At 35.7% G+C, this 16,453-nt stretch overlaps 2 protein-coding genes across 2 annotated transcripts; both read left to right on the top strand.

Annotated features, from left to right (window-relative positions):
* Positions 1–10,526: 10,526 nt before the first annotated feature.
* On the top strand, positions 10,527–11,595 carry LOC113288106 (cytochrome b561 and DOMON domain-containing protein At5g47530-like). Its single transcript, XM_026537051.1, has one exon. It carries the CDS (start codon positions 10,549–10,551, stop codon positions 11,317–11,319), a length of 771 nt encoding a protein of 256 aa, XP_026392836.1. The 5' UTR covers positions 10,527–10,548; the 3' UTR covers positions 11,320–11,595.
* A 308-nt stretch (positions 11,596–11,903) lies between these two features.
* On the top strand, positions 11,904–13,408 carry LOC113288105 (cytochrome b561 and DOMON domain-containing protein At2g04850-like). The gene is made up of 2 exons (XM_026537050.1): positions 11,904–12,749; positions 12,842–13,408. Exons 1-2 carry the CDS (start codon positions 11,918–11,920, stop codon positions 13,297–13,299), a joined length of 1,290 nt encoding a protein of 429 aa, XP_026392835.1. The 5' UTR covers positions 11,904–11,917; the 3' UTR covers positions 13,300–13,408.
* Positions 13,409–16,453: the final 3,045 nt, after the last annotated feature.

Consider the following 16,453-nt stretch of genomic DNA (forward strand, 5'->3'; position numbering starts at 1 on the left):
ATCAAAAGACGGAACAAAACTCATAGGTATATCTGTGGGGATAGATTTATCTATACAATAAACTTTTCTGTGTGATACATATTTGTTTATCAAGTCTTCGACTTTGGGTCGTAGCAAATCTTAGTTGTGGGTGAGAACAGTTAAGGGAATCAAGTGTGTAGAGTCCTGCTGGGATTCAGAGGCGTACGGAACGCGACTGTACCTTAATCAGTGTGAGATTGTTTAGGGCTCCACTACATTCCAGTCCGAAGTTAACTTATAGTAGGCTATAGTCTGTAGCGGGTTAATACATTGTGGTGTTCAAATCTGGACTAGGTCCCGATGTTTTTCTACATTTGCGGTTTACTCAATAACAAAATTTTTGGTGTCTGTGTTATTTCTTTTCCGCATTATATTTTGTTATATAATTGAAATATCATAGGTTGTGCGTTGAATCGATCAATTAGTAAATCCAACCTTTGGTTGTTGATTGAAATTGATTGATCCTTGAACACTGGTCTTTGGTACCGCTCAAGTTATTTATCTTATATTTAATCAGGCTCGCGAATCCTTATTGTTTGATTTCATATTGAATTGATAAATTGAGATACAACTCTTGGATATACTTTTCTTGAGATTGAGATTGACTGTCTAGTTGATTCTCTCGAAAGTATATGGGAATTTGTCCATACAGATTTCTAAGCGAAATATTTGGTGTGGTTGTTATACCCCCACTTTTTCAATTGGTATCAGAGCAGGCAAACACATTTAAGACCTCATAAGTCTGTGTTTGTGGAGATCTGACTCTATGGACAATAGTGTTATCTCTGAAAATCGCATCTCCAAAAACAAAAGTTTTGTTTCTATGGAATCTATTAAAGAGGAAGATTTTTCAATCTCAAATATAGATGAAACCAGTGTTTCAACGAAACAGACGTGCATTGAAAAGTGTTATCCCGATTACCTTTCAAACGAGTCTGACTCTATTGCTGAACCGAAGAGAGTAAACTGATTCTAAATCTTGTTAGAATCCAGGCTGATAGAATCAATCGGTTGAAAAACAATGTCAATGTTCTTCTCGGTATAGTGAAAGATCATGACTCTAAAATAAAGGGTCCTGGCAAGGAATTCGCCGATGTTCGCTCATCACGAACCTTACTCGAGGCGAACCTCAAAAAGGATGCTTTGGAAATTGAATATCTTTTGAGTAAACTCTCTACTCAAGGATGTTCAAAAGAGTCCACTATACCAACTGCTTCTGTCTCAACTGTAAGAAATTCAGTTCCAGAAGTAAAATCGGAATCCCTTCCTATTGGAAAAGATGTGCTTGTGTCTTCCAATAATCAAGGATACTTTATATCACTCGGAAGGAAGAAATCTCCTAGCAACGGTGGTATGCCTGTTCATTCTGATCACTCATGTGATCAGAAAGTGTGCTCTTTTGCAATTCAAAAGGACATGTTGAATGAAAAAGCAAGTCTAGATTGAATAACAATTCCATTGTTCGTTTTCAACACAACTTAGATTTAATACTCCAAGGTGTAACTTAAATTCAGATCTAAACCCATCAGTTTTAGTACTCACCCTATGAACTCTAACAGGAAAGTTAGTTCTAATTGCTCATCGAATGTGCGGACAAATTGTAACTCTAATTCAATTTGGTCAAGGAGATTTTAGAAAGATCATCCTCAACCTAATGTGAAGGATGATGTTCAAGATTTGAAAAAGATTCCTTTAGGTGGAAAGAAAAGTGGAGACGTGAAGGACAACCTCGATCTGATAATTGAAGGATACAAGGATCTTATCAGCAATCTGTCAAAATCCTCCACGCAAATCTCTTCTGGTAAGGATTCTAACTATGTCTCATATTTTGATGACAGTGAGTTTTATGATAATTTTTCACATCAAAAAGGATTCTTTTCCTAAAATTGGAAGGAAAAAGAGACTCAACTATGAACATCGTTCATTAAGTGAGCTTAGAGATCATACTTGTGCTAATTAAATCACAAGGTTGAATTCTCACTCACAAAATCCTCGTTGAGTGAGATATGGTCAGGTGTACTTATTGGTATTTGCTTTATAATTAGTCAAGATATCTTTTTATTGTCCATAGCTAAACTATTGTCTCTAGACAGCGCTGCCTAAGTATTGTTTGTGTCTCAAGAAGTTCTTCATTTTTTCTTTTTCTTTTAATTTCGAAGAAGTTTTTATTGCAACTAAGTTGCCTGTTACTCTTGTGCTCTAAATTGTTTCTCTGTGGAGATATAAAATTTATTGAGCCAAAAAATGTCGTAGCAAAAGTACTGTCGGGTCTTAAGGTACGTTTTTGTTTCGGTTTTTATTTTTATTTTGGGTTCGGATTGTGTTCGTACAAGTACCCATATCTTACTTGTCACGAACTATCTTTAGAAATCCTAAAAGTTACCTTCCCTATGAAACCATTTAAATACCAAACCTATTGAGTGACCTACACGTACTCTAGGTTATTGTCTGTTTGTCTAGAATGTCTTCACCTTCTCGCACTGGTGGTTTTGCAAGAGGTTTTCTTGATAAAGGTATTAGTTTGGAGTCAAAAGAAAGGAATAAAAGAACCCTAATAGAAGATTATTATCAAAATCCAAAAGCCTCATGCTACTATGCATATACTCATCAGGATGTTGAGAATGAGGATATGGTTTCTACTAAAGTGGTTCATGATTTTCTTAAATACTTTGAGGAAGAAAAACTGAAACTTGTTGATACAATTAAGGATCTTGATGTGTTGAGAACTGAGTTGAAAAAGGTTAATTCAGACCTTGTTCTCATGAAGACACATGTTAAATATTTTCTCAATGAGGATATCTTCTCTGAAGAAGCAGTGAATGCTTTCGATCACAAGCTCAAAGGACTCGAGACTCATGGAGATTCCAGAAGTGGTCTTTGATTTCAGTTCATGTTCGGATTTGACGGATTAGGAGTCTTTGTTTGTCTCTTAGCTTGTCAATTTCTTTTTGTCTAGAAAACTTCTAATGAGAATTTATTCTTGTGTTTTAAGAAGGATAACTAGGGTTTGGAATAGCCATTATTGCGAGTACACATAGTTATTTCCAACGTTTTTCATCTTGTAATGTTTTTAGATTTATTTATTTAAATTCTAAAGTTTATTTGGAAGATGATTTTCCAGTATTAATCTTTATGTTTCGTACATTGCAACTTGTTATGAGATATGTGTGTTTGCGTCCGTGAACTATGATTGTCCCATACGTGGTCAAAAGTTAAGTCTTTCATATGTCATTATGCAAATATTGATGGAAGATATGATGAACTTTTATTTACAAAGATTAAGTCTATTATATGTCTCTATGCAAATATTGATGAAAAATAGAATGAATCTATGAATATTCCGCAAAATTGGTTTTCATGATCCACATCTTTGTGTAAATATTGTGCAGCTCCGTAAATTTTCTTATGTTGAGCATCTCCGATTAAATTAATCATGGGTTCTCTTATAGTTGATTTAGTTGATTATTTTGGATACAAATTCATATTGCATGTGATTTGTTAATGTCCAAATAAATCCTTCTTTTCTTGTGAAATTAAGGTCGCTCTTGTTGTTCTTTCGAGAATGACATTTTATGGGAGAGAGTTCTTATTTTACCTTGTGCTTAATTGCCATATCTTTGTGGGGAGTGCGGTTGTGGAATATTATAGGGGTTATCTTGTATCTTTATAAACTCCTTGATGAATGCATTTAGCTTCGGCTATATGATTGCATCTAAAAAAAGTTGATATGTGGTTCTCTTTTGGTCATAAAGTATCTCTATGGAAATTTCATTAGGATCCCACTAGTTTTCGTACCTTTGCCAATTTATATTGACAAAAAGGGGGAGAATTAATGTGTAGTTCACATTACAAATACATATGATTTACGGATCATTATGTAAAAGGGGTGGTTTTCATGTGAAATGAAGTATTGACTAAGGGGGAGTGATACATATCACCATAGTATTGTTGTCAAAGTTGTGATACAATTGAACTTTGATGTTGTGTAATAATACTATGACACTGTATAACAATGATTGAGAGTTATTGTTTTCTCATTGTTATAGCTACGGGTCTTCAACAACTATGATGCTGAGTTGAACACATTTAGAATCATTAGAGTACTTGAAAGTGACGAAAATTTTGAGTAATATTGAAGAACCAAGGAGATAAAGCATTTGGATGAGAAGCTACAAAGTTTATCTATTTTGTAATCCATATGCATTGATAGTTTTGTCACTAAAATTGACAAAGGGGGAGATTGTTAGATCACTGCTCGGTCGAACTCGCAAGCGTTGATATCTCAAGCTTGTTTGTCAAGTTTAGTTTCCAAAACTATAAGTCATGATTTCTAGTCTACTTATAGCTAAGTATCAGATTCTGATAGAAAGTGTAGTTGAGATTTAGACTTCACGGCGTTCATCGAATGAAGACGAAGAACTACTCAAGGGAACTTGTGGAACTTCATCAACAATAGGTATGTGTATAATTGAACTCATTTATCACTCAAAAGTCTATCTACTGTATCTACTATTTGAGACAAAAAGTCGTATTGCTATATAGACTTCAATTATACACATTTGGTATTTCGAGCCGAGTTTATCTCGCTTATCTATTTCTCGAAATATGTGTTGGTAAGCTTTCGCTTTAACCAAATTCATCTTTTATTCTTGACGAAAGTCAAAACATGATCATGTAAAAATCGCCTTGTAACATCTTACATGATCTGTGTGAGACATTCATTTGATGTAGACTTAGAATGTTTCGTATTGATCATTCGATCACTTGAAAATTGCTTTGAAGCTAATAGTTTGTGTGAGACAGCTATTGTCGTCTTCCAAGAATGTTTCAATGATTGAAATGAGGGTTTAAAACATGTAATCATGATTGGATATAAACATAGTGTGTACTCACATTTGTGTAAAGTACAAAACCGGGAACCATGGTATGCGTACCCGTATGCGTACTGGTTGGTTGTTGGAAGTCCGGAAACTAAGTATGCATACCCGTACGCATACTGGCGGAAGTTCAAGTTCCGTGAATTTCTGCTGGAGTTTGGAAGAGTAAAGTGGTACGCGTACTAGCGTAACCAAACTCAGTCCGGCTACTTAGGTATGCGTACCCTTTTGCATACTTAAGTAGGTTATGTTCTAAAATTGGTTTGTTCATGAACTAACACATTTATATTAAGGAATGCAATCTTTAATTTCAACTAAGATGTGAACGATTCGAGTGAATCAAAATCGATTTTACTTCGATTGTGTCTTGTATACCTCTATGAGAATATAAACAATTGAACAACTGTCTAACTAGTTTCATTTGAATCATTTGAACTAGTTATGATAAATATGAATAAGGTTGATATGAAAGTGCTCATATGGTTAACCAGTGGTTAACTATTGTTGAACCAACTAAGTGTACACGTTTAGGTATGGTTTCCTTTATCTAAATGACGGTACATTTCATTTGTGTATAACAAGCTAAGTTCGATCCAACGGTTGAAAGATATTAGCTTGAATCTAATCAGGTTTTCATCTAACGATGAATATTGAATGCTTTGTTACCAAGGTACCATTGATTACAAACCATGATTTGAAGACTATATAAGGGAGAACTCTAGCAACTGGGAAACCTAATCCCCACATCTCCCGTGTGATACTGGTTGCGACTAGAGTCGATTCTCTTTTAACCTTAGGTTTTTCACGAAACCCTATAGGTTAACGAATTAAAGACTTCACTGGGATTGTGAAGCCATACCCAACTATTTTCTCTGTATTTGCATGTCATGATCTTGTTGTTTTCTATCGTGATTGAGTACTATCTTCTTTAAAATTTTCTCGAGATTTATTCTCCGATAGACAAGATTGAAAAGTAGTCATAAACATCTTCGTCTCATCGTTTGTGATTCCACAATATCTTGTTTCGTTAATAGATTAAAATTATTATAAGGTGATTGATAGTACTAGGTTGTTCTTTGGGAGTATAACTCCGAATTATCAATTGGTTCCTGTTCACCTTGATTTATCAAAAGACGCAACAAAACTCATAGGTATATCTGTGGGAGACAGATTTATCTATACAATAGACTTTTCTGTGTGATACAGATTTATTTATCAAGTCTTCGTCTTCGGGTCGTAGCAACTCTTAGTTGTGGGTGAGATCAGATTGCGTAGAGTCCTGCTGGGTTTCAGAGACGTAAGGAGCACAAATGTAATGACCCGTCCATCCACCGATACTGTCCCCACTTAGCCACTGCGGTCATCCGGAAGTGTGGGGTTTTCAACATGCATCACTGTGGTAATCCAGTAGAAACTTCCCGGATGGTCACCCATCCCTGGATTACTCCCATCGAGCACGCTTAACTGCAAAGTTTTCTGCCAACTCTGGATCCAATTGTGCTGAAAAGGCCTAGGTGTTAGGAAAGGGAAAACCATTACCTATATTCCATTCCATCGGCGAACCACTGCCGAAATCGGGGTATTACAATACCACCGCCTTAAATTGGAGCCGTCCTCGGCTCCGGGATATATAATACAAGCCCAGATCTCCGACTTTCCCTGCCCCTCATGAGAAGCACCTGGACCAACCCCATCCAGCGTACCCTCTCACCCTCGGCAGGTGAACCGTCATCGGCTCTGATACCATTTGTAATGACCCGTCCCTCCACCGATACTGTCCCCACTTAGCCACTACGGTCATCCGGCAGTGTGTGGTTTTTCAACAGGCATCACTGCGGTAATCCAGCAGAAACTTCCTGTATGGTCACCCATCCCTGGATTACTCCCGTCCGAGCACGCTTAACTGCAGAGTTTTCTGCCAACTCCGGAGCTAATTGTGCTGAAAAGGCCTCGGTGTTAGGAAAGGACAAACCATTACCTATATTCCATTTCATCGTCGAACCACTGCCGAAATTGGGGTATTAAAGAAATTGTACCTTGATCAGTGTGAGATTGATTAGGGCTCAACTACATTCCAGTCCGAAGTTAACTTGGAGCAGGCTAGTGTCTGCAGCGGCTTAATATAGTGTGGTGTTCAAATATGGACTATGTCCCGGGGTTTTTCTGCATTTGCGATTTCCTCGTTAAAAAAACTTCTGGTGTCTGTGTTATTTCTTTTCCGCATTATATTTTGTTATATAATTGCAATATCACAGGTTGTACGTTGAATCGATCGATTGGTAAATCCAACCTTTGGTTGTTGATTGAAATTGATTGATCCTTGAATATTGGTCTTTGGTACCTTTCAAGTTATTTCTTTTATATTCAATCAGGCTCGCAAATTTCTATTTGTTTGATTGCAGATTGAATCGAGAAATTGAGATACAACTCTTGGATATACTTTTCTTGAGATTGAGTCTGACTGTCTAGTTCATTCTCTCGAAAGTATATTAGAGTTTGTCCATACAGATTGCTAAGCGAAATATTGGGTGTGGTTATTAGACCCCCACTTTTTCAACTCTTGGATATATTTTACTTGATCGTGTCTGACTGTCTAGTTGATTCTCTTGGAAATATATTGGAGTTAGTCCATACAGATTACCTAAACGAAATATTGGGTGTGGTTGTTAAACCCCTGTTTTTTCATTAAAAACCAATAGGGATTTCCAATCCATGAAGAAATAACGAAGTATGAGAAGGAAAAAACAACTATTTTTTCAACACTACCAAGGTGCTTCTTCCCTTCATCTCTATATAATTTTCCCTTCCTTGTGTTAATTTCTCTTTAGCTCTCTTTCACTCTTTTGTATTTTTCTTTACTCATAGCTTCTTCCCCAAATAGTGACAAAGACTGTGAAGATATGGTTTATAAGATGTCATCATTACATGAAACCCCACACCATTGGCACATGAAGAAACAGAGGAATTTAATGCCTCAAATACTTAATGAAAAAAGATTAGTTTTTACATCCATCAGTGGACGTGAATATGCTTTTCAAATCTTCCATGACATTCTTTATATATGCTGGAAACTAACATGCCTAATAACAATTTCAGATTTTGGGACTGGTATCTACATAATTGCTTTCGAACATGTTTTAGGTGTAAATCAAATAAAATGAGAGTGGAGTATTTATGTGAGTTCGAGAGATCAAAATCATAGAACCTCATCTAAATTAAGAAATGGTTGTTCGAGCGCGACTTCGGTCATAAAGAGAGGATATAAGATTCATCTTGGGGAGGGAAGCAAAGAAAGAGTGAAAGAGCACAATAGTGATGTCATGATAGGTGGTGTCTTCGAACTTTGAATATCAAGTTTTTGGACTTAATTTGTTGTGAAACTACTATACTGAGGATTCTCCGTGTAGAACTGAGAGAAGACTCGAAATCTCTGATATAACATAGTATTTTCAAGATGATTTGTGAATAGGTATAGTTGCCTATTTATAGTAGTAGCGGCACACCGATATCCAATTAAAAGTGGAAAACATGTTGAAAATAATAGAAACAAGAATATGAAGAAAAAAAAAACGTGGTATAATCCTTTCTGCATTGCTGGGAAGACAGATTACAACCTGTTCACTTATCCTTTCTTTCTCTCAACATTTATCACGACTTAATCTCTTTCTATTATGAATATGAGCTGGCACATCGTATTTGTCGTAGATCGCAAGACCTAAACCCTAAAGATACCCCCCTCCCATATGACACGTTTGATGTCTCTAAAAATTTAACAAGTAGAACAATATGCTACTATTGTTGAGTTGGCAAAGTCGTATGAGACTACTTGGTCAAGTAGTTAAACCATTATTACATTAAGTTATCATTATCAAACATCCAAGGTGTTTCATAGCTTTTCTAATTTCTCTTATGCCAACAGAGACAGTTAAGTTATCATTATCAGACATCGAGATAACACAAGGGAACAAATATGTAATAGCATCATTATCACATTCTATAGGAAAACAAATTATAGAAATGATTCACTATATGTTGCTCAATATCAACTGAACTATCAAGCCAACTACCATTATTGTCCTTAATTCTAACAATAATATTCTTACTTTTCCTAACCAGTGTAGAAGAGTGGAAAAATTTAGTGTTTAAATCTCCTTTTTAGAAGCCAACTAACTCTAGACTCCTGCTTCCACAATATTTCCCACATCCCGAGAAAATTTAAATAAACACACGAACAGTTGGGCGTTCTTCTGGATATACTAAGTCAGCAAAACTAAGACTACCATCATAAGTGCTTTTCTAGAACAATAGGAAATCTATCAAACTCACTTTGAGCTTTATGAAGCTCAATCAAAGCATTCTCAATGTTGTTGAACAAGTTACCAAACACATCTTTATCCCATTTTCTGGAATCAATAGGAAACCTGCAACATAGTCGAAATAGTTTTGTATCGTTTCACTTATCCCATTATGATTCCAGGTCTTCTTAATTACTTCAATAAATCCATCATCCTCCGTCCACATTGCCTCGAGTCTATATGCCCCAGGTTTAGATATCTGTTTTGGTTCTAGGTCAATTAAAACAACTCTGCAGTCAGAATCGAAATAGAGTAAGTGCGTTACGTGAGCATTCAAGAGCCTTTTACACAAATCAGAATTAACAATTACCTTATCCAATCTCTCCTTTATATTAGCCAGTTCACTCTCTTGTTATTCCAAGTCCATTTTGGCCCATGAGCACCAAGATCAATAAGCCCATTCTGATCCATGTCATCTAAGTTCTTCCTTCCGGCTGATTGTCGCCTTCCTCCTTATACCTTTTCTTTCTCACTGCCAATTATGTTCAGATGAGGAGCTAGCTTAGAGCAAGGGTATGCAGCTAAATCCCAAGCCCAATTATATCCATCTTTGTCTTCTTTTTTTTTGGTCATGCATTTCAACATTGCTAATAAGGGTACTAAATTAAGTGGAAGTGTACCAAAACTATAATAAGACAAAACAGATTTTCATATAGGACAAAATAGTTTTTGTCTTGGTTTGGTACACCCTCACTAAACCTGGCACCCCCATTAGCAGCCTTGATGCATTTGGCTTCCCAGCCAGTTTTCCGCTCCTTATTATGAGTAGACAAAACTTTACCCCTCTTTCCTTCAAACCTGGCTCCGCCCTGGTTCAGATCCCCATTACCATCGACTCAGCAATCTGGATCCCAACCACTCCATTCATCTCATCCCAAACCCTCTTCCTGCTATTCTTTTTGGTAATAACATAAATTGTCGACAAAATTCAAGACTTAATAGTTTACAATTTGGCATTTAGATTAACATTGATTAATGTTTTTTACCTTTTCGCTTTTTATTTTAGCTTTAGTATGATCTATGATGAGACGTGATTAAAATTCGCTGCTCTTTTGTGATATTTAGATATCTTGAAACAACTTGGCAAGTGACTTCACGGATTTTTAGTTTCATTTTTGAGGTCACCAAATACCATTTTTCTTCTTGTTGGTAACCAAATACTATCCAGTAGTTACACCATGAAAATTAGGTGAGATGTAAAAGAACAAGAGATTATTTGAGACTTTGCAGAAAGGAAAAAAAACGTAACAAAGGCTTAAACTTTAAAGAAATTCAAAAGAAGAGGTGAACATGAAATGAAATCGTTTGTCTTAAATTCTTCTCCTCCCCATGACGATTATCCCTTAAACCTTGCATTACTCCTAAATAGTCAACAGCTAACCATCTTCCCGAAATACAGTTATAAAAATCCAAAACATTCTTTTCATTCACATCCTACCCGGAGTTTTAATGTTACACTAAAGTTCTTAGCCCAAAGCTCGAAAATCAGAAAAACAATGTCCTCAGCCTCTCAATCAATTTGGATCTTATGGTTTATATCTACTTATCTTTTCTTCGGAGTTGTCTCAGCTCAAACATGTTCAAATTACACTTTTTCAAGTAACAAAGTCTTTCGTTCTTGTAGTAATTTGCCATACTTAAATGCAAATCTGCACTGGAACTACATTGCATCCACCAAGAAAATTGAAATTGCGTATCGAGCACCTCAAAGTTCTAAAGGATGGATAGCCTGGGGGGTAAATCCAACTGGCACAGGCATGGCTGGATCACAAGTAATTGTTGCTTTTCGTCATTCAAACGGTAGCATGATTGCTCATCCGACCCAGCTAAAAAGTTACAAACCATCGATGCAGCCAGGGTCTCTTAGCTTTCCAGTGTCTAATATCAAGACTGAATACTCAAATAATGAGATTATGATATTTGCAGTTATTGGACCTCTGGATAACAGTAATGTAAATCATGTTTGGCAAGCAGGAAGTTCTGTTTCGAATGATGTTCCTCAAATGCATCCTGCATCTGGAGATAATGTTCAATCTCATGGATCTGTAGATTTTCTGTCAGGCTAGGGACCGCGAAGGCGCGAACACGTACACACAGACACGCATAAAAGTTGCGATAAATATTTCCATTGTGTATTAAGGTTGTGTTTACATCTAGTACTAATGATGTATATTATAGATAACTAGTTGCTACAGTTGAAGTAAAATCAGTGTGGGTTGTTTTCCTAACTAGTGAAGAATTGTTTGCTACGCTATATATGGTCTCATAGTGAATGCTGTCGTGCAACTGGTCATATGTTGTTTTTTGAAAATTACTGGTCATATGCTATGATTTCGATTTTATTGATAGCTATCTTCTTTTTTCAGCAAGGATGCAATTCTTGTGCACAATAGCTTTAAAATTTTACACTTTTCTCCCCTTTATACTCTGAAGGCTCGATGCAAAATACAGTTCTTAAATCATCAATAGAAAAACTTGCAGACAATAAATCCTGCAGAAAGTGCAAAAGAAAGACAAGAAGCATCAGACAACCAACTTCTACCAAACCAACGTGCACTCATGATATCTTAGCTTTAAAGTTTACAAAACACTCATTACTCCTCGACTAGTTGTATTTTTTTTTCCACATTCACTAATTCTTATAAAACAATTTCATACAAAAACATGTTGGTAAACTCCTCAATTCTTTTATTCATGTCAAATTCTTCCATTTTTTGTTTCATCACAATCAAAACTATGGTTTTCCTCTTCCTCTTCTACATACTTCTTCTTTCTCCACAAGCAAATGCATCACATTGCACTACAACCACTGCCGCTAAAACCTACCAAAAATGCATGACCCTTCCTACCCAACAAGCCTCAATTGCATGGACATTCCACCATCATAATTCCACTCTCGAACTCGTCTTTTTCGGCTCTTTCATCTCACCGTCCGGTTGGGTTGGTTATGGTATCAACCCAACCTCTGCTGAAATGACCGGAACTCGTGCACTTGTCGCATATCCTGATCCAACCTCTGGTTCCATTGTAGTTCTAACTTACATTCTAGACCCAACAGTAAAACTTCAACGATCCGCATTACTTTCTCGTCCACTAGATATTCATGTTGTTTCTTCTTCTGCTACTCTTTATGGTGGCCGAGTGGGATCAGAAGAATCGGTCCATAACGGTGCTGCTGTACAAATTTTCACTACTCTGAAACTTAGTCCCAACAAGACAAAAATCAATCTGGTGTGGAACCGTGGCCTTTATGTTCAAGGCTACTCTCCTACTATCCATCCAACGACTGTTGCCGACCTTTCATCAGTTGCCACCATTGATATCTTATCAGGTTTTAGTGCAAGAGGAATACATAACAATATCAAGACATTAAAAATTACTCATGGGATCTTGAATGCAGTTTCATGGGGATTTTTACTTCCAATTGGAGCAATCACTGCTCGATACTTCCGGAATATACAATCCGTAGGAGTAATTTGGTTTTATGCACACGCAGGTATGTCTCTCTTTTCTTAATCGTTAGCTATTTTTTACATCCTTACATGCTCAAACTAAACACTAACCTGGTGACTTTGTGTGTACATGTAGGAATTCAACTCACAGCATTTGTACTTGGGGCAATTGGATTTGCCATTGGCGTTCGACTAGGGGAATTATCACCAGGTGTTGTTTATGGACTTCATCGGAAACTTGGATTTGCAGCATTTTGTTTAGGAGGATTGCAAACTATGGCACTCTTATTTCGTCCTAAAACGACTCACAAGTTTCGAAAATATTGGAAGTCGTATCACCATTTTGTAGGGTATGCTTGTGTTGTGTTAGGAGTAGTGAATGTTTTCCAAGGGTTTGAGGTGATGGGCTTAAGCAGATCTTATGCTAAATTAGGATATTGTTTAGCTTTGTCTAGTACAATTGGTGTTTGCATAGCTATGGAAGTGAATGGTTGGGTGATTTTTTGTAGGAAAGCCAAGGAAGAGAAAATGAAAAGAGATGGATTAGTAGGAGGATTTGAGAAAGGAAGTACTAGTAGTGCTAATAATAATTAAACCAATTACTGATGTGGTGAGTCATTTGTTCATTTGAGTCAGCTCAAATGTTTTGTATGGTCCTGCTGGGCCTGATCCCGTCCAAACTTAATTTATTTAGATTTTTAACAACGATTTTATGGGCACTACTTTTTTTTCGGAGGGGTCCATCATTTTATTTTTAGTAAGTAATTTGAAGTAATGTGAGGACTCCCCTTATCCATATATCTATTTTAATACCAAAACTACCCTTCTGATTATTTTTGTGTAATGATTAGTTAGTGTAATTAATCATTGATTAAGGTTAAATTAGTGGATGATTTTTTTTAAAAGAAGTAGAATTATTAAGTGATTAAAGTAGTGGTAGAAGAAGAAGATGGAGAAAAAAATTATTTTGAGATGGGTGAATATGGAGAAAAAACATCCTTTGGGTATCGAGTTATGCTTGTAACTTAGTTAATGTTGCCATAAATGGCCTAAAATATCTTCAAAATGAAAATTGTAACAAAAAATTTCGACTAGGTCAACATAGTTCGGTTATATTTTACGAAGAACATGTAACCGAACTTTCTATAAATGCAGTTCGGTTAATAAATACAAAATACACAGGTAACCGAACCAGAGCTTTAATGGAGTTTTTTTTTGTTCGGCTAGCTGATGAAAAATCAAATGTTCCGAAATATTATGCTTGAGTTTCCAGAGTTTTGTTCGGTTCAGTCGACTCGACCACGTTGTAACCGAACTTTAAACAACAAAGTTCGGTAGGTTCGCAACGTTTATAAAACATTTCCGAACTCTTCATTCGGTTAGCAGAAAAAATTGCGACTTAACCGAACTCATTATATAGGTTTTCAAAGTAAAGTTCAGTTAGGATTTTTTGTTTTTGCGATTGAACCGAACTCAACATTTGGCTATACAGAGAAGAGTTCGGTTTTGAATTTTTTTTTGCAACTCAACCGAACTCGGGCGTTCGGTTAGGAACAAAAAACATTCTTAGCCGAAGTGTTCTTCGTGTTCTTCATCTTTAAAAGTTCGGTTGTAAAACTAGGGGATTTTTCAAAACTATCTTAACCGAACTTACTACTGTAACCTCCATATTCAACCTATTTCGATGACTACTGCTCAAAATTTCAATCAAAAACGAATCAGAAGTAATGGGTTTGTGGGAAAATACTTATGGACGAGTTTGTTTATAAAAGATTGATTAATCGACGACGAAAATTCAATGAATAGACGACGATGAAAATTTGATGATTTTGATTAGATTTGTATTTGATTAGGTTTAGATGATCATAAATTGATGAAGAAGAGAAGAAGAAAAATTGTTGAATAGAGGAAGAAGAAGTTGTTGATTAGTTATAATTTTAATTAGGTTAAAGGGTAAACTAGTCATCTCCACCTTTTAGGACACCCCTTATAACTATAGGGAAGGTGGTCTAATCAACTCACGGTCTCCTCAAAAAAACAGTGGTGCCCAAAAAATCGTTCATTTTTAAACCTTATCATGTTTGGTTTTGGAGCAGTTTATTTGTTACCGCCTAGCCCATCTGGGTCAAGAAAATAAATGCTTTAACCTCGTAATTTAAAATAAATATAAATACTTTCGAAAATGGCTGCATATATTTTATTTTATTTTGACTCAGAAAGGGAAATGAATTATAAAAGTCAGCTCATCACCAAGATGGTAAAAAGCTGGAAAAAAAAATACAAAAATGACTCAATTATAGTAGAGCCACATAAAAATGAAGGAAAAATAATCTTAAATCACAAGGTACATGATAGAAAAGAGCATTAATGCATGAGAGCCTCCCAGTTATACAAGATAGAATTTAATGTAATACCTGAAAGATTTTTGTTCTCAAGCACCAATTGTAGATGAACATCTTTACACTGTTAATGATTGCGTCCATATTGTTATATCTTCCATTACGCTCAATCCAAACTGCCCACCAGACTCCAAAAGGGATTATATCCCAGATATTGTTCTTAATATTGTTGCGTTTACCTTTTTTACTCCCCCATTCCCAAATAGTTTGTCTAACAGTTTGTTGAAAACCCACTGTAAACCATAACTATTTATGAAAAGTAACCAAATATCTCTTGTGACTTTAAAATACAAAAACGATTATGATTCAACTCTGATGCTTTCTTACATAATAAACATCCATTCACCATAAATGAATTCCTATAAGAGTCTTGTGCTGGAGCTCAATTGTAACAAAAAGTCCAAACAAAGGAAATTACCTTTTGTGGAATTTTAGGATTACACAATGATTTGTATGGAAAATGCAGCTAGCCATCAAACTCCATAGATTTATAGCAGTCAGCAACAGAAAAATCATGCCTTCCGTGCTGCCAAACTCTCTGATATGTTTCTCCATTGCCATAGTTATGTGTAGAGATTTTTAAGATGTGCTACATCAGCAATTTTCTCCTCCTTTAGATGTCTGCAGAACGCTAAATTCCAGTTTCTTTCTCCATTGTTGACTTCATACAGATCATCCACAGTAGCATCCTGCATATAATATATTCTTCAACTAAGCAGGATGTTGTATGTTGTGTATGCATCCAGTGAAAAATGTCGCACATTATATGTCTAACTACTGTAAAAAGAAGATCTAGTTTTGTTTTGTTACAAACAATATAATATAATTTTGATATTACACATTTAACCTCCAACATCATCAACTATTAACAAATAACATTACATATATTTTTGTGTAAATGCAACGTATAACATGTCTATCTTTACATGTTTAAGAAAAATGTCATTGTTTTAAAAATAATATTTCCATATCTCAGAACCAATGGAAAGCTTTATGGTAAACTATTGTTGAAAATGTTTTCTTTATTCTCCTCTTACTCAACACCCTTGCTTACTTGGATTGAATTATCAATTCTTTCACATAGCAAGCCTCATCCTGATCATATGAATTTTTAGGCTCTACCTGGCGTAAGTCTAACTAAACCACTTAAAGGTGATTGTAATTAAGATCATATATATTGTGATAGAGTATCATGGTGAATGGGTTCATCCTGAGTTTTTCTCCTTAAAACAAATGTAATGTATAAGTACTTTTGATTTCTAGAGATAAATTTGTACATTCCTGGACTAAACCAAGAAATTGTTGTTCCAGTCTTGCTTCTGTCACAAAGGTGAAAAAGGGTCGATCTG

Source organism: Papaver somniferum, chromosome 6 (assembly GCF_003573695.1).
Source record: "Papaver somniferum cultivar HN1 chromosome 6, ASM357369v1, whole genome shotgun sequence".
In the NCBI taxonomy this organism is placed as follows: Eukaryota; Viridiplantae; Streptophyta; class Magnoliopsida; order Ranunculales; family Papaveraceae; genus Papaver; species Papaver somniferum.